Here is a 21,592-nt window from a genome sequence, read left to right on the forward strand (position 1 = left end):
TAAATCATCTCCTTAGAACTGCAAAGAAAGAATACTATCATAGAAAGTTTACTGAAGCTGCTTCCAATATAAAACAAACATGGAGAATGATAAATGACGTCTTAAATCGTGATAAAATGAAAACTCCCGGTCCAAACAAAATTCAAATTGGAAATAAAACTATCGAAAATAAAGAAGAACTATGTGATGAATTCAATGATTTTTTTTGTCAATATTGGGCCTTCACTAGAAAGCAAAATACAAAAAGGACCACAGGACCCTCTGAACTACATTACCTTACAAGTAGAATCTAATTTATCGACCTTTATACCACCAACTAATGCCGAAATCACAGACATTGTCAAAAACCTAAAAGATTCAGCTGCTGGGCATGGTGAAATAAGCGCTAAAGTTCTAAAACTTTCCCTGCCCTATATCATTGCCCCTCTTACACACATTCTTACTCTTTCCTTGCAAAATGGAGTTGTTCCTCACTCACTAAAAGTTGCAAAGGTAGCTCTCATCTTTAAAAAGTAGTGATCCACTTAATATCAACAATTATCGACCCATATCTGTCCTCCCCTGTATATCTAAAGTTCTCGAAAAATTAACATATAACCACCTTCTGAAACATTTAGATCATAATAACATCCTATACAAACACCAATATGGCTTCAGAAAGGGCTATTCCACCTCTATGGCACTGATTCAGTTAATGGACAAAATTTCCTCAGCTATAAACAACAAAGAGTACACCATAGTGATTTTTCTCGATTTATCTAAAGCATTCGACACAGTAAATCATTCTATTCTGTTAAGCAAACTAAAACGATATGGCATAAGTGACTCTGCATTAAATTGGTTCTCTTCTTATCTATCTGACAGACAACAATATGTAACAATTAACAACACTAAATCTACATTTAAAACAGTACAATGCGGAGTACCACAGGGATCAATTTTAGGACCTTTACTCTTTTCTAATTTACATTAATGACCTTGCACAAGGGTGGCACGGTGGTGTAGTGGTTAGCGCTGTCGTCTCACAGCAAGAAGGTCCTGGGTTCGAGCCCCGTGGCCGGCGAGGGCCTTTCTGTGTGGAGTTTGCATGTTGTCCGCGTGGGTTTCCTCCGGGTGCTCCGGTTTCCCCCACAGTCCAAAGACATGCAGGTTAGGTTAACTGGTGACTCTAAATTGACTGTAGGTGTGAATGATTGTCTGTGTCTATGTGTCAGCCCTGTGATGACCTGGCGACTTGTCCAGGGTGTACCCCGCCTTTCGCCCGTAGTCAGCTGGGATAGGCTCCAGCTTGCCTGCGACCCTGTAGAACAGGATAAAGCAGCTACAGATAATGAGATGAGATGAGACCTTGCACAAGCTTCCACAATCATCATCTTTATCTTATTTGCAGATGACTCCAATCTTTTCCTTTCGCACTCAAATTTTAATACTTTAATAAAATTAGCTAATCAAGAATTAGAAAAAGTTGTTATCTGGTTCAAGGTTAACAAATTATCTATCAATGCCAAAAAAAACCCATATTTCCTTATTTTCTGTAATAAAAATAAAACCTACAATAGAAATAATGCAAAAATCTTACTAAAAAGTATGCCCCTTTCTCAAGAGTGTCAAGCTAAATTCTTAGGCGTAATAATAGATGACAAACTGACCTGGAAACCACATATAGCCATGTTATGTAAAAAAATAAACTATTGGACTTATGGGAAAAATCAAACATCTTGTTACTCAACAAACCATTATCACCATATATAATAGCTTAATATACCCATATCTGACCTACGGAAATATTGTATGGGGATGTGCCTACAAAACTACACTACAGCCCCTAATACTACTCCAAAAAAGATTTGTTCGTATGGCCACCAGAACCAGTTTTTATGCCCATTCTTTACCTCTATTTATGAAGCTTAAGATTTTAAATATTTTTGATATCAATAGACTTCAGTTAAATATCTTCACTTTCCAATTTCTTAGAAATTCTCTGCCAGATACGTTTCATAGTTTTCTAAATCTTAATTCCCAATTTCATGCTTACCAAACTCGACAAAGCGACCAACTACATATCCCTCTAGTGCGAACATCCCTAGGCCGAAAGAGTGTACAATACAAATGTGTAATTGAATGGAATAACCTCCCCCTCCACCTTAAAAGTTTTACATCCATGATTAGTTTTAAACGTAATCTCAAAAACCACCTATTCTCATTCCCCAGCCACACTTGACCTTTATCTTTAATTAAAGTTCAGTCTCGGATCAAATTGTAAAATATTACACTACACCATGCACCAGGCTTCTGTTATTAGTACAATATTTATTCACCATTTGAAATCAATTAATTATACTTTTTTATTTTATGTATAGATCCTCGGTTACATTTTATTCGTTTCTCATTTTCACTCATTAATTTATATTTTGTTATCTGCAATTGATATTTTGTTTATATCTGTTATTTCAGTTATGATATCAGTTATAGTTTAATGTATAATTTCATATGTTATCAATTATCATATTATTGTTATCATTATTTGTTATGGGCGGCACGGTGGTGTAGTGGTTAGCGCTGTCGCCTCACAGCAAGAAGGTCCTGGGTTCGAGCCCCGTGGCCGGCGAGGGCCTTTCTGTGCGGAGTTTGCATGTTCTCCCCGTGTCCGCGTGGGTTTCCTCCGGGTGCTCCGGTTTCCCCCACAGTCCAAAGACATGCAGGTTAGGTTAACTGGTGACTCTAAATTGACCGTAGGTGTGAATGTGAGTGTGAATGGTTGTCTGTGTCTATGTGTCAGCCCTGTGATGACCTGGCAACTTGTCCAGGGTGTACCCCGCCTTTCGCCCGTAGTCAGCTGGGATAGGCTCCAGCTTGCCTGCGACCCTGTAGAACAGGATAAAGCGGCTAGAGATAATCAGATGAGATGAGATTATTTGTTATTATTTACTATTGTTAATATTGTTATTCTTTAATTTGTTAAATTTGTATTAATTACTTGTTAATTTAAATGGGGGAAGACTTAGAACAAAGCCATCGAGGCTTTTCTTCTTCCCCCAGCACGTTTTCTGTTTTTGTTCCATTTATGTTTTCTTTTATCATGTGCAAATAAAAAAAAAAACTCAAAATACACAGCTGAGTGAATCTCAGTAGTAAACAAAAGAGCTGTGTGTGTGTGTGTGCACGTGTGTGTGTGGGGTAAACAGTAGTAATGTCTGACAAAAAAATTAAAAAAAAACCCAGAAAGCATTGGCTATTATTAACCCAGACCAACTCATGCTGAAGTGGCAGCTGCACTTTACACCAACGAAAGAGCAAATAAAGCAACACACACCCACACATTATTCTCCCTGCGCTCACAAACACACAAATTCCCTCCTTCTCTCGCTCTCTCTCTCAACATTTCTCTCACAAATTCACACGTGAGACCGTAGGCCAGGAGTTGTGATAGAGAACGTTCCAGTTCCCTACATAAAAATACACCAGTTGTCTGCTGAGGTTCGGTGAGGAGAATAATTAATCACAAGGTGACGAGATGTATACAGTATGTGAGAGTTGAAAGAGAAAGAAATGGAGCAAAGAGAAGAGAAACTATGATTAGCATACGCTGGTCCTTCTGTTCACAGTGTCATCCAACTCCATGAGAGTAAATACGGCAGCTTCACTGGTGCCTTATGTCCATGTAAAGTGCGTGCACACACACACACACACACACACCAACTTCTCTGTCTTACTGTACATGAGCCAGTGCAGACACCCGTGGCACTGTGAGCTGGCAAACGCTGATGCCGCGATGCTACAGGGAACAGATTATCTCCACATGTTCCCTCAACACGCTGCTAGAGAACCAGTGCACTTAGCACTTACAACTACGCAGCACTTCAAGCTCGCGGGAAAAACAAAGAAAATATCAGCGGAACGACAATACCCAAGATGATTATACAGAGCAGGACATTTCTACATTGAGTAAACCTTTTTTTAAATTTTTTTGCTTAATTATTTAAACTAATGTCATATATACACATAAAAATTTTATTATTTTAAATAATTTTAAACCATCTTACATTTTATCACAGAAGCTCCACAATGTCTCATCTCATCTCTAGCCGCTTTATCCTTCTACAGGGTCGCAGGCAAGCTGGAGCCTATCCCAGCTGACTACGGGCGAAAGGCGGGGTACACCCTGGACAAGTCGCCGGGTCATCACAGGGCTGACACACAGACACAGACAACCATTCACACTCACATTCACACCTACGGTCAATTTAGAGTCACCAGTTAACCTAACCTGCATGTCTTTGGACTGTGGGGGAAACCGGAGCACCCGGAGGAAACCCACGCGGACACGGGGAGAACATGCAAACTCCACACAGAAAGGCCCTCACCGGCCCCGGGGCTCGAACCCAGGACCTTCTTGCTGTGAGGCGACAGCGCTAACCACTACACCACCGTGCCGCCTGCTCCACAATGTGTCTGAATATATTTATACCAGAGGGGAACCGTCAGGGCCATCTAGTCCTTCAAAGAAGGTCCAAACATATCAGCATTTCAAACGTGATATTGAATTTCTTTCATTTTAATTTCTTTCATAATTTCATGATAATTGTTCTCTTCTAATTCTAATTCGGCCTCATTTTCTGTCAAATGTGCTTCAGAAATGAAAGGGTTACTGTCCTGAAGACGTTAAAATAGAGTTATCTAATGAGATTTTTTTTGTTTGTTGTCGTTGGGCTGAGAAGAGTTTAGAGCTGCTCACTCATTGGCCAGGACAGAAGGCCATGGCAGTGTGTGTTTTTGTAGCAAGTGACAGATGAATTAACCAATCAGATTTTGATTTATAGTAGGCGGGACCAAACATTTATCGCCCCCGGCCTTCTCGAAGGCAAACGCGAGCTTAAAATGCATATCACGGGTAAATTCAGGAGCAAGATCAATGTAATTCTCCTATTTTATATTAAACTTTGGTCAAATATCTGTCGCATTTTGCATTTTGTGCAATTTTTTTACCTTGCGCAATATCAGAAAAATTCAGTTGAAATCGAGCCATTTGAGGCGAATTGGTCCGCCTCTGAAAAAACTCGGCATTTGGATTTCCCGGGAAACATTGATTTTCGTGACGTCGCGTGCGGGACGCCTCCCTCTGAATCCTACGTCAGCGCTGGTTTGTTTATGAGAAAACGACCTGGTGGTTTTCTGCAAATTTCTTCAACGTTATCGCGTAATTATTAAAATGGTTAACAGATGTATCGTAGGAGGGTGTAGCAACACCAATCTCGATGGGATTAATACTCATCGTTTCCCACATTGCGCTCAGGTGACAATTCCATATTTCAATGCAAAATCACTAGCTGCTAAACTTGGTCTACACAGGCTGTGCACTGAAACCGTGTAAGCTCTCGCAGCCTGCTGGCACTTCCGCACGTAACGTCACGAATCTGGCTCCAGACTCCCTTGGGATTTTTCCAGATGCGTTTTGTTATTTTATTTTTTTCTGCTGTAGACAGATGGCCTTGTGCAAAATTACCCTTCTGGATGAGTGTGTAAAGGGACATTCTTTCATATAAAAAAAACCTGAATTTGGTCCAGGATATGCACTTTAACCGTGAGTCGGTGCTGTCAGTGCAGCAGTGAAGTCACCTTCCAGCCGGTGTAGCGTTCATCAGTAGTGTTAGCGAATGCTAATAAAGCAGTCAAGCCAGTGCTCTTGACAGCAAGTAGCACAGGCCAGCGACTGAGAAACTAAGATTTCTGTCTCTAGACTCTTCTTCCACGCTGCACGCTCACGACAGTATTTTTCACTCAGACTGAAGTATTAATTTCCCTCTGTAATTTCTTTAGTTACTTTTAAAATCAACATCGACAACTACACACAATGGAGCGACCTGGTACCCTGCCGCTAATCCCTTGCAAAATCCTTTGCCCTGTTGCTTTTTTGGTGTCTGGCTGAGTTTTGGCTGAGCTCAAGTCCCAGCTCTAATAGTATCAGTTTATCACTGATTTATACTGTATATATAATTACAGATACACTTACTGTATACTGTAGTGCTGCTGAATGCTCGATTCTGATTGGTCAGGTGGTATTGATGAATTTTGTAGAAAAGCAGCTTCTATGGTATGTCCAGCAGCAAAGTGTATATTAATAATATTGTTCTATCAGACGATCATTTATAAAAACTAGTAAAAATTTACACAGGGAGCTGTAGAGCGGATGCGCCACACAAACTGATTTAAAAATCTGTGTAATCATTGATGGTGAAATTCTCTGTAAGGACATGTTTATTTAACATTTATGGATGGAGGGTTCAGTGTCAGAGCTTTGTAACAGTCAGAGGTAAAGCTGTAACTTCAAGACAGAAGGCTTTCCAGTTTCTCAGTAACATGACAAGCTGCATTTTTTGCATTTTTAAACTTTGACATGGTTTAAAAAAAAAGAAAAAAAAAGGAAGAGAGTGTAGTGATGGAACAGTGTTCACCTGTGTGTACCTGCTGCAATACAAACAACCTGCTCCAACAGTAACTAACCTGTTTTGCTGTCACTGCTGTGATATTACAGGAAAATCAACTTCGGTATGCTATCAGTTAAATTTAATTGGTGCAAATCTCAATAATGTGAATAGTATATAAATAGGAATGTAATGATAGATCACGCGATGGCAAATCACGATACAAGTCTGTGACGATTCGAATCAGTGAAATAAAAAAATGAACCAACTGTGGTTATCCGTCTGGATAATATCTTGGGTTTTCCTAGCTGTAATCATATTGCGTAGACATTATTCTATCCACATTCACTGGATATGAGCAATCGTGCACTCTGATTGGCTACTCTGCTCTACTACTAGGCTATCAGCTCATATACCGTGAGTAGAGAAAAACAAAATGGCGGAGCGTGTTGCCAAACCGACCGAGGATGAAATGAAAACTACATGAAAACAAAACCCCCAAAAATACCAAAAAAAGCGCAACAAAATATGGAATAAAAGTATTTGATGCTAAGAACATATCTTTCAAGAATGATTATAATTGCATTTTTCACAAATTGCTCCTGTCATTTCGCTGGTTTGTTTACATTCTAAGCGGAAATAATTTTGTCGGACGTTTTGTATAAAGTTTTTATTTATTAAATTTGCAAAAATAAAAATGCTGTATTTCCAAAAATCCAGTGAACGTGGACAAAATAAAACCATTATTTCACTCAATCTCGTCGTACATTCACTGGATATGAGCAATCGTGCGCTCTGTTGTTTTTTAGATGTTTTTTTTTAATCATCTAAAACAATCTAAAATTTTACTAAGAAAAGGCCTATTTGTTATTCACTTTTTTCATTTTTAATACAAGGAATATTTTAGTTAATAGGCTATTCTATTTTATTTCAACCTTTACAAATTTGGGAAAATAATTACTGTGAGTTATTAAAAAAATGAATTTATTTATTTATTTAACAAAAGGAACATTTACGGTGATAAATAACAGGAAACTAACTGTTGCATTTTTTTGGTAGTAAAATTTTCTTTATTTAATTTTTCCTTTTCAAAAATATCCTGGGGCGGCACGGTGGTGTAGTGGTTAGCGCTGTCGCCTCACAGCAAGAAGGTCCTGGGTTTGAGCCCCATGGCCGGCGAGGGCCTTTCTGTGTGGAGTTTGCATGTTGTCCGCGTGGGTTTCCTCCGGGTGCTCCGGTTTCCCCCACAGTCCAAAGACATGCAGGTTAGGTTAACTGGTGACTCTAAATTGACCGTGAGTGTGAATGGTTGTCTGTGTCTATGTGTCAGCCCTGTGATGACCTGGCGACTTGTCCAGGGTGTACCCCGCCTTTCGCCCGTAGTCAGCTGGGATAGGCTCCAGCTTGCCTGCGACCCTGTAGAACAGGATAAAGCGGCTAGAGATGAAAAATATCCTGGGAAAATCTAATCGTGAACCCAATATCGTGACTCGAATCAAAAATTGGGTGAATCATTACATGCCTACATAGAAATGTTGATGTATATTGCTCAATAAACTGCTTTCTTGAAAAGGAATAGCCTTTAAATATGTACCAATAAATAAATAAATTCTTCTTTCAGCTACAACCAAAATTAAACCCTAGTGCACTGTTTCCCAATTTGGTGTTCGAGCCCCTTACGGTCTACATTTTTGGCTTCTTCCTGCTCAAAAACACACCAAAAGCAAGTATTTAGTGTTCTTGGTGTCTTGGTTTAGTTGTGTTATGACAGAACAAAAGTGTGGATCGTCCAATGGGGCCAAAGAAACCTGCTTGAGCAGCACTGTTCTAGTAAAATGTGATGAATAAAATGGAAGTGGTAAAGATCTTTTAAACAGGGGAAAACTCTGATTAAGAACACAACCGGTAGTTTATCTGAATGATACAAAACGTCTTCGTGTTACCCTACCGAAAGTCACAAATGTGTCAGCTATGGCAACCGTAAAAGAGTGATTCATGACATGAAAGTGAGAGAGAGAGAGAGAGAGAGAGAAGCGATGCAAGAGAGACCATGAGATACCCAGGTGGTTGGGGAAGTCGAGGAAGAGAAAAATAGAAAAGGAGACATACATGAGAGAGCGAAAGAAACAAACAGAGTGAGACTGATACTGAGAATTCGTCTCACTGATTGGAGCTGTGGTCTATTTCCAGGGCCGCTCTGACCTCCTTAAAGTTGAAACAGATCACAGGACAGCTTCAGAAAAAGCATTACATGGACAGAAATCTACACAATGCTATTTATAGCTAACAGTCTCTGTGTTTATGTGTGCGCCTGTGCCTGTGCCTAAAGATGGAAGGATGATGAAGTGCTGCCAGAAAGCAGCACAAAAATTCATCTGGCTTCGCCAAGTGGGGTTTGTGACCAATAGGCTGGAGGTTAGGGTGGTCCTGAAATGTATGGGAAAATTTTTTTTTTACCAAAAAACATTCCGACCAGGCGGCACGGTGGTGTAGTGGTTAGCGCTGTCGCCTCACAGCAAGAAGGTCCGGGTTTGAGCCCCGTGGCTGGTGAGGGCCTTTCTGTGCGGAGTTTGCATGTTCTCCCCGTGTCCGCGTGGGTTTCCTCCGGGTGCTCCGGTTTCCCCCACAGTCCAAAGACATGCAGGTTAGGTTAACTGGTGACTCTAAATTGAGCGTAGGTGTGAATGTGAGTGTGAATGGTTGTCTGTGTCTATGTGTCAGCCCTGTGATGACCTGGCGACTTGTCCAGGGTGTACCCCGCCTTTCGCCCGTAGTCAGCTGGGATAGGCTCCAGCTTGCCTGCGACCCTGTAGAAGGATAAAGCGGCTAGAGATAATGAGATGAGATGAGACATTCCGACCACCCTACCATTTTTTTTACATAGGCTAAAAGAAGGCAACAAGCAAAATTTCAGAAAAATTGGTTAATATTTAGAGGTGCCACACGAGGTTGTAAATCGTTAATGTTAAGCCATTAACATTAGTTGGTGCGTAGACTGTTGCAGAGAAGATCTCAAACCCCCAAAAAGTCACAGTGCTAGAGGGAATATGCCACTTCTATGAAAAAGAAGAGGCAGGAAGAGTTTATAGACTGATAGAAGGTTAGCTTTCATGCACTAAGGGGTTCTTAAACAATGAGCACTGATCGTAATATGCTGATGAAGTTGTGAATGTTTTTCTTTCTATGTTTTTCAGATGGTTAGCAACAGTAATACAAGTAGTACCGGTGGTGCAAAGCACAAAACCAGAAAGGACAATTATGTTTGGTTAATTAGTCCCATTTCCAAGGAACTGTCTGGGAGAAAGCTTCCTTCTGCTAGGGAAGTCCTTAGTGTGTTCTTTTATCTCCACAAGATACCATAATACCGAAGGGTTTAGAAAATCACAGACAAGTAATAGCTATTGTTACTTTGAACACAGGAAGTTATATTACTGTATTGTTTGTATTAATATGAAACAGTTAATAAGCCACATTATTTTATATTGTGTCTTGAGTGAAAACTTTAATGGCTTTGTGGCACCTCTAAACATTGTTCAATCTTAACCAAATTTCGCACAATAACTTCTTTTAGGCAATGTAAAAAAAAAAGGTAAGGTGGTCGTAACAAAATCCTAAAAAAAATAAATTTTTGGGACCACCCTACTGGAGGTTCACCATTTTATAATTACTTTTTAATGACATTGCAAGTGTTAAAATTATTATTTAGTTATTAGAGTTACAAGGCTAACTGACCACCTGTATTGGTATAATAAGAATGCATAGTCTCATCTCATCTCATTATCTCTAGCCGCTTTATCCTTCTACAGGGTCGCAGGCAAGCTGGAGCCTATCCCAGCTGACTACGGGCGAAAGGCGGGGTACACCCTGGACAAGTCGCCAGGTCATCACAGGGCTGACACATAGACACAGACAACCATTCACACTCACATTCTCACCTACGGTCAATTTAGAGTCACCAGTTAACCTAACCTGCATGTCTTTGGACTGTGGGGGAAACCGGAGCACCCGGAGGAAACCCACGCGGACACGGGGAGAACATGCAAACTCCACACAGAAAGGACCTCGCCGGCCACGGGGCTCGAACCCAGACCTTCTTTCTGTGAGGCGACAGCGCTAACCACTACACCACCGTGCCGCCCAGAATGCATAGTATAATATAAATAATTTCACGAAAATTTGATATGGATTATGTCAACATTTTTAACTCTACTGATACAAAAAGTTTCCACGTTTCAGCATAATATAACAGTTTTGCATTCTGTTTTTAGAAAATTCATTAATACTGATGGGATGGTGCCTACACAACTGTCCACCTGCATGCAATTATCCAAAAAAAAAAAAAAAATCATTCACATACAGGTCAAAAGCTTCAGTTAAAGTTCACATCAAACATCAGAGTAAAGAAAAATTGCAATCTCAGCAACTTTGATCGCGGCAGATTGAACACTGGCGCCAGACAGACTGGTTTGAGTGTTTCAGAAACCGCTGATCTACTGGGATTTTCACACAAAACAGTCTTTAGAGTTTGCACAGAATGGTGCAAAAACCAAAAATATTGAGCACGTGACAGACCTGTAGGTGTAGAACAACGCCTAAGAGAGGTTAGAGGGAAATGACTAGATTGGTTCAAGCTGCCAGGAAGGATATAGTAACTCAATGAATCACTCTTTGCAACCGTGTTAAACAGAAAAGCATCTCAGCATGCACAAAACATCCAACACTGAGGTGGATGGGTTACAACAGCAGAAGACCACATTGGGTTGCACTCCTGTCAGTGAAGAACAGGAATGTGAGGCTATGATGTGGGCTTTTGCTGTTGTTGTTGTGCATCCACCTCAAAGTTTCACGTGCGTTCTGAGATTATTTTCTGCTCACCATTGTTGTAAAGAGTGCTTATTTGAGTTTTTGGTTTTGAAATTTTTGAATTTTCTTTCCTGTCAGCTCAGACCAGTCTGGATCCATCTACTCGCAGGATGTTTTTTGTTTTTCGCACCATTCTGTGTAAACGCTAGAAATGGTTGTGTGTGAAAACCCCCAGGAGATGAGCAGTTTCTGAAATACTCAAACCAGCCCGTCTGGCACCAACAACCACGCCATGGTTAAACTTGCAGCGATTGCACTTTTGCCCCATTCTGGTGTTTGATGTGGACATTAACTAAAGCGCTTGCTTTGTATCTGCACGATTTTATGTATTGTGTTGCTGCCATACGATTGGCCGTGTGGACGACTGCATGAACGTGCAGGTATACAGATGTTCCTAAAAAAGCGGATGGTGCATAATGTGTCTAATATTTAACAGGTAATCTGTGTTGATAAATGAAATTGGTGTTGCGTTTCTAAGGGTGTCTGTGAATTTCTTTCTTTTTTTTTTTAACCGTCCTTGTTTTACATTGTACAGGATGTCAGGAACCAATCAGAATACGAATGTTGAACAAAATCCACAGAACAATGATGATGATGGACAGAAACAGCGGCTGAGAAAATACTTAGAGCATGAAGGTGAAAATGTAAGGCATATGTTGTGAATAATAAATACAAAACGAAATATATTGAGTTTTACTCTCATCGATTCCTGATTTTTCGGATACCCGGGATTTATATTTGATTACATCGTGTGTGTTTGGCACCGCTGCATCTGGGGGTTTGGACTGATGGTAAAACTATCTTTAACAGCTACATGGGCAGTTCATATCTCTCTCTCTCTCTTTCTCACACACACACACACACACACACAAACGTCAATTTTTAGCACTTAGACCTGACAAATCTTTCTCAGTCCTCATACTAATGAAAAAGCTAGCTTGTGCTTTGCCTGCACATGAGAAAATACTAACACATATTCCATTTAGCTTGAATGCATTCCATTACACAACGCTGATCATATACACCGCCAACAAACAAGCACCTCAAATGAGGCACATCACTTAAACATGTTACAACAAACTCAAAAATACTCTATTTGTTGCCTTTTCCTCTCTAAGAAGCTAAACGCCTGCTCTAATAAGCCTCATAATGAAGCTAATAAGGATTAGCTATGAATGATAGTGCTTGTTACGGAGATTGTTTATTGCATTAGGAATTTACTGACCAGCTGGTCTACTCGAGCCTTAGGGACCCATACGCAACATGCGAGCACAAGCAGTCACGCACATGCACAGAGATTTCATTACCAAGACTGTCAATCATATTTCAGTTCCCATCAATGTCCAGTTTATGAAGGAGTAAGGAATTAGCTTCTGCTATTTCCTTCTGTGCTCTGGCAAGATTAATTAACACCCATCAGTAACTGATGTGGGGCGACTGACAGAATAAAGCAAGTTTACATTACAGCAAATTATCAGTTAATCACATTACGCTGAAGGGAAACACAATCTCTGTGCATGGAGGTAGTGCTGATCCTGGTTTGAAATAGACAGGAACAGAACAAAACAAAACAAAAAAAATGGAAGAAAGGAAGAGATTACTGAGCTTAAATGAAGCCCATTTTAGGTAATAAGCCAAAATATACTTCGTCCAAAGTGGCCAGGACCAAAAATGAAATTTAGTAGACCAATAATACATCACCAACTCTTCTTAAGTGCAAGTACAAGGTACATTCTCAAAGCAGAAAAGGACTGAACATAGCACATCAGCAATAAAACAGATGACCAGATGAACTGCAAGAAAAATTTATAGTGCCTTGTATAATTCTTCACCCCATCAAACTTTTCCATGGTTTGTAGTGTTACAACCTGGATCTGAAATGGCACTGAGTTTATTGCTCTCTTTCTCCTCCAGTGCAACACTAAATCTTTCTATTCAATTACATTCCACAGAAATGATAAATACATTTGACTGAGATTGAAAAAGAGGAAGGGTATAAATTCACCAGCACTCACCATCATCCAGTGTAATATCCTGCAGGCCTATAGAGCGGAACGTGGGCTCTCTGTCCTCGGGTTCCTGCTTGATGTTCAGCCTCTCTCCCTCGCTGGTAAACGGGCCTTGCTGTGGCGCCAGCGGATGCACCATGGTTCCTGCGGTGGGAATCCCTGTCATGACGGGACTGCTGGCCTGGGGTGATGGCTGGGCACCCAGAGGACTGCTGGTGGGAGAAGACGAGGTGGGGGACTGGTAGGGCAGTGAGTGCACTTGAGGAGAGGATGGACCAGAATGGGGCAGGGGTGCCATCCGGGCTGGAACGTTGGAGGGAGTCGGGCATGAGGCTGAACGTTGCCCGACTGGATGGTAGCTAAGCGAGTGCTGGAGCTGCATTCCAGGCTGACCAAGTGAGTGGGTAGGTGAGGTCACCTGAGCTGGGGTGGCACAGTGATAGCCCAGAGAGTGGAGTTGAGGAGAAGAGTGGCTGGGGCTTGAGGGGCTGGTTCCAGAGGCGGGAGCTGAAACTGGTGAGCCATACACCATGCCCATTCCCAAAGGGTGGCACCCGGCTGGCTCGGGCTGAAAGGGCACGCGCTCGTAGGACTGAGAGCTGGCTCCAGGTAGACTGACTTGGCCGTTAAAGGGTAGGTTGTGCTGGAGAGGAGGGTAGGTCAACCTGGAGGGAGGCACACTGCCTGAATGGAAGGGCATCTGGCATTCAGGAGGTGGGTGAAGACCTCGGGCTTGGAGGTGAGGCAGGTGAGAGAAGGTAGGTGAGTGAAGAGAAGCACAGGGTGTCTGGAGTGGGTGTAGGGAAGGTGCCAGGCCACGCGGGGAGCCTGGCAGAAGCCCATCCTGTGAATGTGAGTGGTCTGGGGATGGCAGGACCGGAGAACGAACCAGGCCAACAGCATGTGCATGGGGCATGGGCATCGGCGGCACGACAGGAGGATCCAAATCGTCTCGGTGCTCCTGTTTAACCAGGACTGGAGAAAGAGAGAGAGAGAGAGAGAGAGAGAAGTTGAACAGCTCCAATCTCCAATGAATAAGGCTTCAGTTCAAAATCTAATATCTAGTTTAAAATCTCCTCTTCTTTTAAAATAGAAGAACTCTGTTTATTTCTGTTCATGCAATATTAAGCACAGAACAAGCCTATATGGCTGGAAGGATGCCACAGTTATCGAGTCCAACACTAGTCCATATGCAGACAAGCTGTCCCAAAAAACAGATGCCACATAGTGATCAGTAACCCATTTTCCAATCTGGCGTTTCCTTCGTCCTCATGCGGGGGATATTTTTACCCAGGGCCCGCTCTGACAGAGCATATGGTGCCTGTTTTGAGTGCCACATAAACTAGTGTCAGGTTCGAAAGAGGCACTGGGCTCTGTGCCCTATAGCAATGCTCCAAATAGGAGCACAAATCCAGTTTACTGTCTATCTCATGCTGAAAGGCTGTCACGCTGGATCACTGGTACACAAGTTCACGATGCTAAAGAGAAAATGCGTGTGTTTGTGTGTGCATGTGTGTGTGTGCACTAAGCCCACCTTTTGCATCTTGCATCACCCTAAAGCCTCTTTACCTAGATAGGCCTAAACCCTCAACCCCTAACCGAAGCCAGCTGCTGCCATGACAACTACAAGCCTCCACGGCTCACTCTGAGCTTTTACTGCCCATAGTTGACATCTGATTGGTTGAGGCTAGGCGGGTTAGTGTGGAAAACAGGAAGTCTGCTTTCGAGTGGGCGGTTTGTGGAACGGGGGGAGTAGGCGGGAGGCTGGGCCTCTCTCACTTTCTTTCTTTATCTGTATCTGCGCCTCTCTCTCTCTCTCTCTCTCTCTCTCTCTCCTGTGGTGCATGGTTAGGTTAGAATAGTGTGCGACAGGGAGAAAGAAAAAAGTTCACGTGCGATTAAATTACGCCAACGCTGTTTTCAGTTTAAGTCAGCTTGGGAAAATAATAACATAGCGATATATTGCCGGAGTTCATTTGCATGCAGATCAAAGACTTCATTAACACTTAAGTCTGCGAACGGCTGTTGCTTAGCACTGCTCTAATGTCCTAGTGCCCTGCCTTTACCAAAAACCAGAACAAAACAATAGAATACAATAATTATTATGATACCTAGACATTCTTAGGTATTAAAACTTGACAAACCAAAATCTGCACTGAACTTGTGATCTACGTTTCTCAGAGAACTGAAGGGATAGCATGGATCTTGAGGCTTTGGTTTTGGGTTTTTTTTTTTTGGACTCACTATATTTTTGCATTTTTATATGAGCTCTAAATTTAAGCTGCTTCACTGAAGACCTAACAGTAAACATTTCACAATGTATTAGTTAAGCGAGAATGCCAAATGTACAGACTGACACTCGATGAGTTGTTTAAAACGTTGCCTGATTAACAGGTGCATGACAGTTAGCTGGAGAAACCCTCCAACAAACCACACACCAAGATGCAAAAGGGAGACACCCGCAACAACAACCTGAGTAAAGTCACAAACCTATATGCCCTTTCAAATAAAAGAAAAGAATCATTCTCAGATGTTTATCTGACCAATTAGTTTGTAGTTAAGGAGTTAAAGGGGTTTTTCATATCAAGATGAAACACTTATAATAATTAAATGCACTACATTTCAGTATTCGAAAAAGCCCGATGCAAGTGACTGTAATCCAGGAGGTAGAACGTGTGTGATGTACCTGACAGGTAGGTGAATCGTTGTGATTGGCTCCTTTTCCGCTTCCCATTGCACACGTAGAACTGCACCTGCGCTGCGGAGGTGATGCTCTTACTGTGGTACGGTGGAACTTCCAATACAAGGCATGACTAAACACACATCCAACACAAAATGTCTATTATGTGCAAAATAATTCTTTGATTTTTTAAAAAGTCATAATGTTTACTTCCACCAACTTTGTTGGAGGAGGTTATTGTTTTCACCTTCCTTTGTTTGTCTGTTTCCAACATAACTCAAAAAGTAGTGAACAAATTTTGATGAAATTTTGAGGAAATGTGACCCATAGGTGAAGGAACAATTGATTAGAGTTTGATGCAAATCCGGATATGTATACGGATCCAGGATTTTTTCGGCTGGTTCCAAATGTAACTCAAAAAGTAGTGAACGGATTGTGATGAAATTTGGTGGACAGCTTTAGTACTGTCCGAAGTTCAAGTGGTTTGATTTTGATGTTGATAATGTGTGGCTTGGTGGAGGTTTGCACTCTATCCTTAAAGTGTATATCCTGGACCAAATTCGCTTTTTTTTTTTAATATGAAAGAATGTCCCTTTACACACTCATCCAGAAGGGTAATTTTGCACAAGGCCATCTGTCTACAGCAGAAAAAAATAAAATAAAAAAAAACGCATCTGGAAAAATCCCAAGGGAGTCTGGAGCCAGATTCGTGACGTCACCTGCGGAAGCGCCAGCAGGCTGCGCGAGCTTTGCACGGTTTCAGTGCACAGCCTGTGTAGACCAAGTTTAGCAGCTAGCGATTTTGCATTGAAATATGGAATTGTCACCTGAGCACAATATGGGAAACAATGAGTACTAATCCCATCGATATTGGTGTTGCTACACCCTCCTACGATACATCTGTTAACCATTTTAATAATTATGTGATAACGTTGAAGAAATTTGCAGAAAACCACCAGGTTGTTTTCTCATAAACAAGCCAGCGCTGACGTAGGATTCAGAGGGAGGCGTCCCGCACGCGACGTCACGAAAATCAATGTTTCCTGGGAAATCCAAATGCCAAGTTTTTTCAGAGGCGGACCAATTCGCCTCAAATGACTTGATTTCAACTGAATTTTTCTGGTATTGCGCAAGGTAAAAAAAAATTGCACAAAATACAAAATGTGGCAGATAGTTGACCAAAGTTTAATATAAAATAGGAGAATTACATTGATCTTGCTCTGGAATTTACCCGTGATACGCACCCTTCTAATTCTTAATGGCCAATTTTGGCGTTTCATTGATTTCAGTCTCAGGTTAATCTTTTCACTTGTTACAATGTCAGTGAGCAAAATATTCCTATCGATAAGTCCTATTGCTAAATGCGCAGTGGTTAGCACTGTCGCCTCACAGCAAGAAGGTTCTGCGCTTGAACCTGGAGGTCCACTGAGATCTTTCTGTGTGGAGTTTGCATGTTCTCCTCATGCCTATGTGGGTTTCCTCCCACAGTCCAAAGACGCGTCGGTCGATTAAATCAGCTGGCTCCTCTAAATTGCTTGTAGGTGTGAATATGAGTGTGAATGGTTGTTTGTCTTTGTGTTACCCCTGTGATAGATTGGCGACCTGCCCAGGGTGTACCCTGCCTCTCCCCTGAAGTCAGCTGGGATTGGCTCAACAGTGTTTATCATAAATAGTGTTTACACATAAATAGGGTGTGTCACCATAAAATGAGTCCAGTTGGTCAAAAAAAATTTAAAAGTTGTAATCTGTTTGTTTATTTTTGCAGCTGGGCGGCACGGTGGTGTAGTGGTTAGCGCTGTCGCCTCACAGCAAGAAGGTCTGGGTTCGAGCCCTGTGGCCGGTGAGGGCCTTTCTGTGCGGAGTTTGCATGTTCTCCCCGTGTCCGCGTGGGTTTCCTCCAGGTGCTCCGGTTTCCCCCACAGTCCAAAGACATGCAGGTTAGGTTAACTGGTGACTCTAAATTGACCGTAGGTGTGAATGTGAGTGTGAATGGTTGTCTGTGTCTATGTGTCAGCCCTGTGATGACCTGGCGACTTGTCCAGGGTGTACCCCGCCTTTCTCCCATAGTCAGCTGGGATAGGCTCCAGCTTGCCTGCGACCCTGTAGAAGGATAAAGCGGCTAGAGATAATTAGATGAGATGAGATTTTTGCAGCCAATCCAGAAAAATTATCAAAAAATGTTTAATGTATCGTCATCTTAGCAGAAAATTAGCTGTAAACTTTGTGCTGTGTGAATTGAAATTAATGTATAGCACAGATTTATTTGGCCTATAACATCATATTTCTAAGTTGTTCTACAGTATAATATTTTGGTGACACATACATTATAGATTAAGAAATGTATTCATGGCAAAATTTCAAAAACAAGGTGTGGGTAATCTTTTGACGCGCTCTCATTTCAAATCGCTGTATCTGTGAATGAACTTTTGCTACACTGGACTCACATGGGGAAGCCATGGCCTAATGGTTAGAGAAGCAGCTTTAGGGCCGAAAGGTCAGCGGTTTGATTCCCTGGACCTGCAGGAGTGGCTGAAGTGCCCTTGAGCAAGGCATCTAACCCCTAACTGCTCCCCAGGCTGCTCCGGGTATGTTGTACGTTGCTCTGGATAAGAACGTCTGCTAAATGCCATTAACGTTCTTTGTGGTGACACGCCCCAAATATTAGTTTGGATTCTTAACATTTGTGCAAGCCTTTCTTTATTGGATATCGTGTCATGTACAGTTACTAAGCAGTGGGCTGTCGTCGTTGTTTTTGAGGAACAGGTTTTCTGCCTGCAGCCAATAAAGTGTGTAATAGTTATTATCGCCAATATGGACTCTCATCCCTATTGATTATTCTGCGTGAAAATTACAAATGAGAATTATTATTTTTTGCATGATAGTATTTTCCCCCCCAGTTGTTATACAATTAAAGAAACAACATTTCACTCACTCCTTGACTCTTCTCACGAATGATCTTGGCTTCCACCTCCCACTGTGGTCGTCCATCTGAAAAAAAAAAGAAAAGAAAAAAGCAAATACAGTTATGCTCAGCTCTTATACAGTATCTTATCTGGTTATTTCGCATCATGTTTGAGATTTTTAATACATTTCTGGTTTCAAGCTTTGCCTTGTGCTGCATAACCTCACGTTTTTACACGTGTTTCAACAATCAAACCATCTGATCATATTCAATATAAACTCATACTGCAAGTCCATTTCCTTGAGGGAACTCAATTGCTTGAATTATTCAGCATTTCAGGTCTGCACTAAGAACAGGGTGCTGACTGCAAAAACAAATGGCAAATCGATTACTTCCATGAACGGAGACCCAGCTCAAAGGCCTAGATGACATTATGAAAGTGATTTCCTCTGGATTTCTCCAAAGCCTCTTCACTTAATAGAAACATCAACCTGACTTTGTTAAGATCCACAGGGAAGACTTCAGAAAACCGCAAAAGCTGGAGAAGGCAAGGGATTTTTAATTTGGACCATAAAGGGCTAATGATGTGATTTAAACACCACCCTCCAGTGCCTGTGGTGAACCTTTCTACAGGTATTAAAAAGTAATCAGTTTCTGAAACATCCCGGGGATTCTCTTTCCTAGGAAGAGATATGGAGTGGCAAAGTGGAACGATGTGGGTTGTATGTATTAAAATGGTCAAACATACAAACAGCCAGGATGCTGGAGGGACTTGGAAACATGCAGTCATGTTGATTTTTTCCTACTGCGCACTCAAATAATGACCTGGGCAGCTCTGAGAGCCAATCAGGGTGGAGCATGAAAAGCTCAGGAGGCTGGGAAGGACTGTACTGCTGCCTAAAACTAGATAGAACTCGACACCAACAGCGTCGATGGGGATGCCTCCGCCCGGTAGACTACACGCCTTATTAAGTTGTGATTTGGGGATGGACATTTGACCTCACAGTAATCGTGACCTGGTGAAATTACTTGTATCAGCCTTGGAGACATTGTGTTCACAAGGTTTTCGGACAGACATTTGACCTCACAGCGACCTTGACCTTAGACCTTTTGATCTCAAAATCTAATCAGTTTATCTTTGTCCCCAAATCCACAAATGGTGAAAGTTTGGTGAAATTCCTTTCATTTGCCTAGGAGATATCGCGTTCACAAGGTTTTCGGACAGACATTTGACCTCACAGTGACCTTGACCTTAGACCTTTTGATCTCAAAATCTAATCAGTTTATCTTTGTCCCCAAATCCACAAATGGTGAAAGTTTGGTGAAATTCCTTTCATTTGCCTAGGAGATATCGCGTTCACAAGGTTTCGGGACGGACGCACGCGGACAGACATTTGACCTCACAGTGACCTTGACCTTAGACCTTTTGAGCTCAAAATCTGATCAGTTTATCTGTGTCCCCAAATGCACAAATGGTGAAAGTTTGGTGAAATTCCTTTCATCTGCCTTGGAGATATTGTGTTCACAAGGTTTGCGGACAGACATTTGACCTCACAGTGACCTTGACCTTAGACCTTTTGAACTCAAAATCTAATCAGTTCATGTTTGTCCCAAAGCGCACAAATGGTGAAAGTTTGGTGAAATTCCTTTCATTAGCCTTTGAGATATCGTGTTCGCAAGGTTTCGGGACGGACGCACGCGGACAGACATTTGACCTCACAGCGACCTTGACCTTAGACCTTTTGATCTCAGAATCTAATCAGTTCATGTTTGTCCCAAAGTGCACAAATGGTGAAAGTTTGGTGAAATTCCTTTCATTAGCCTTTGAGATATCGCGTTCACAAGGTTTTGGGACGGACGCACGCACGGACGGACGCACGGACAACCCGAAAACGTAATGCCTCCTGCACCTTACGGTGGCGGAGGCATAAAAAGCAGTGTGTTCAAAGTGTAAAATAAGTAAACTTTGTTTTCCCGTTGATGTTCTGGTGGAAGTGATGGGAGGTAGTGTAACAGGTGCATGCTGTGGAGAATGATTTGTATTTGACTCTGACGTGTACCTGTTTTGTGTGTGTGTGTGTGTGTGTGAGCGAGAGAGAGAGAGAGAGAGAGAGAGAGAGAGAGAGAGAGAGAGAGAGAGAGACGGAGAGAGAGATTACCAAAAAGGATTTCCCAAACCACTGAATCACTCACCCGTCCTGTTTCAGATCCATTTTAAGTCCAACACATGTATAGCTGTAGCTTTACCAGACAGTCTATAAAAAAGCAACTATAAGCCTTTAATTCCTGTTTACGGTTTCCTTACTGTCTTTACGAAAGCTACGTAACCAGGCTCAAATGGACAATTCTGTTAATCCTCACCCCTATGAGAATGCAGTGAAAGTCACAGTACGGCCTAGCTACGGCACTCTCTCCATCAAAAGGCTTTTTGCTGATCCCTCAATGACCTTGGATGCCTTTGATACTGGGAAACATATTTTTGCTGCACGTGTTGACATTCAACACACAGCGGCGTGGGCCCCACAGGCACTGGAGGGAGGGAGGCAAGCACAAGCATGAACCAAAAGACAGAGGCTCTGGGACATGTACACCGTCACAACCCTTCCCTCCAGAAACCTGAGTGTTGAGTGAACTTTTATTGAAATAAACTGCCTTGGTGCAAAAATAATCACGGTACAGAGTATTTTGTTAGTGAATCATTTTTTAACTGGATCAA

At 41.9% G+C, this 21,592-nt stretch overlaps 1 protein-coding gene across 1 annotated transcript in view; it reads right to left on the reverse strand.

Annotated features, from left to right (window-relative positions):
* Positions 1-21,592, reverse strand: part of nfatc3a (nuclear factor of activated T cells 3a) — a 163,565-nt gene that overhangs the window by 23,789 nt on the left and 118,184 nt on the right. Inside the window, exons 7-9 of the mRNA XM_060911502.1 lie at positions 18,907-18,962; positions 15,981-16,107; positions 13,301-14,269 (exon numbers count right to left, since the gene is read on the reverse strand). Coding sequence (XP_060767485.1) covers positions 13,301-14,269; positions 15,981-16,107; positions 18,907-18,962 — 1,152 coding nt within the window. The remainder of the gene's footprint in view (positions 1-13,300; positions 14,270-15,980; positions 16,108-18,906; positions 18,963-21,592) is intronic.

The sequence above is a fragment of the Neoarius graeffei genome, chromosome 27 (genome assembly GCF_027579695.1).
Source record: "Neoarius graeffei isolate fNeoGra1 chromosome 27, fNeoGra1.pri, whole genome shotgun sequence".
NCBI lineage: Eukaryota > Metazoa > Chordata > Actinopteri > Siluriformes > Ariidae > Neoarius > Neoarius graeffei.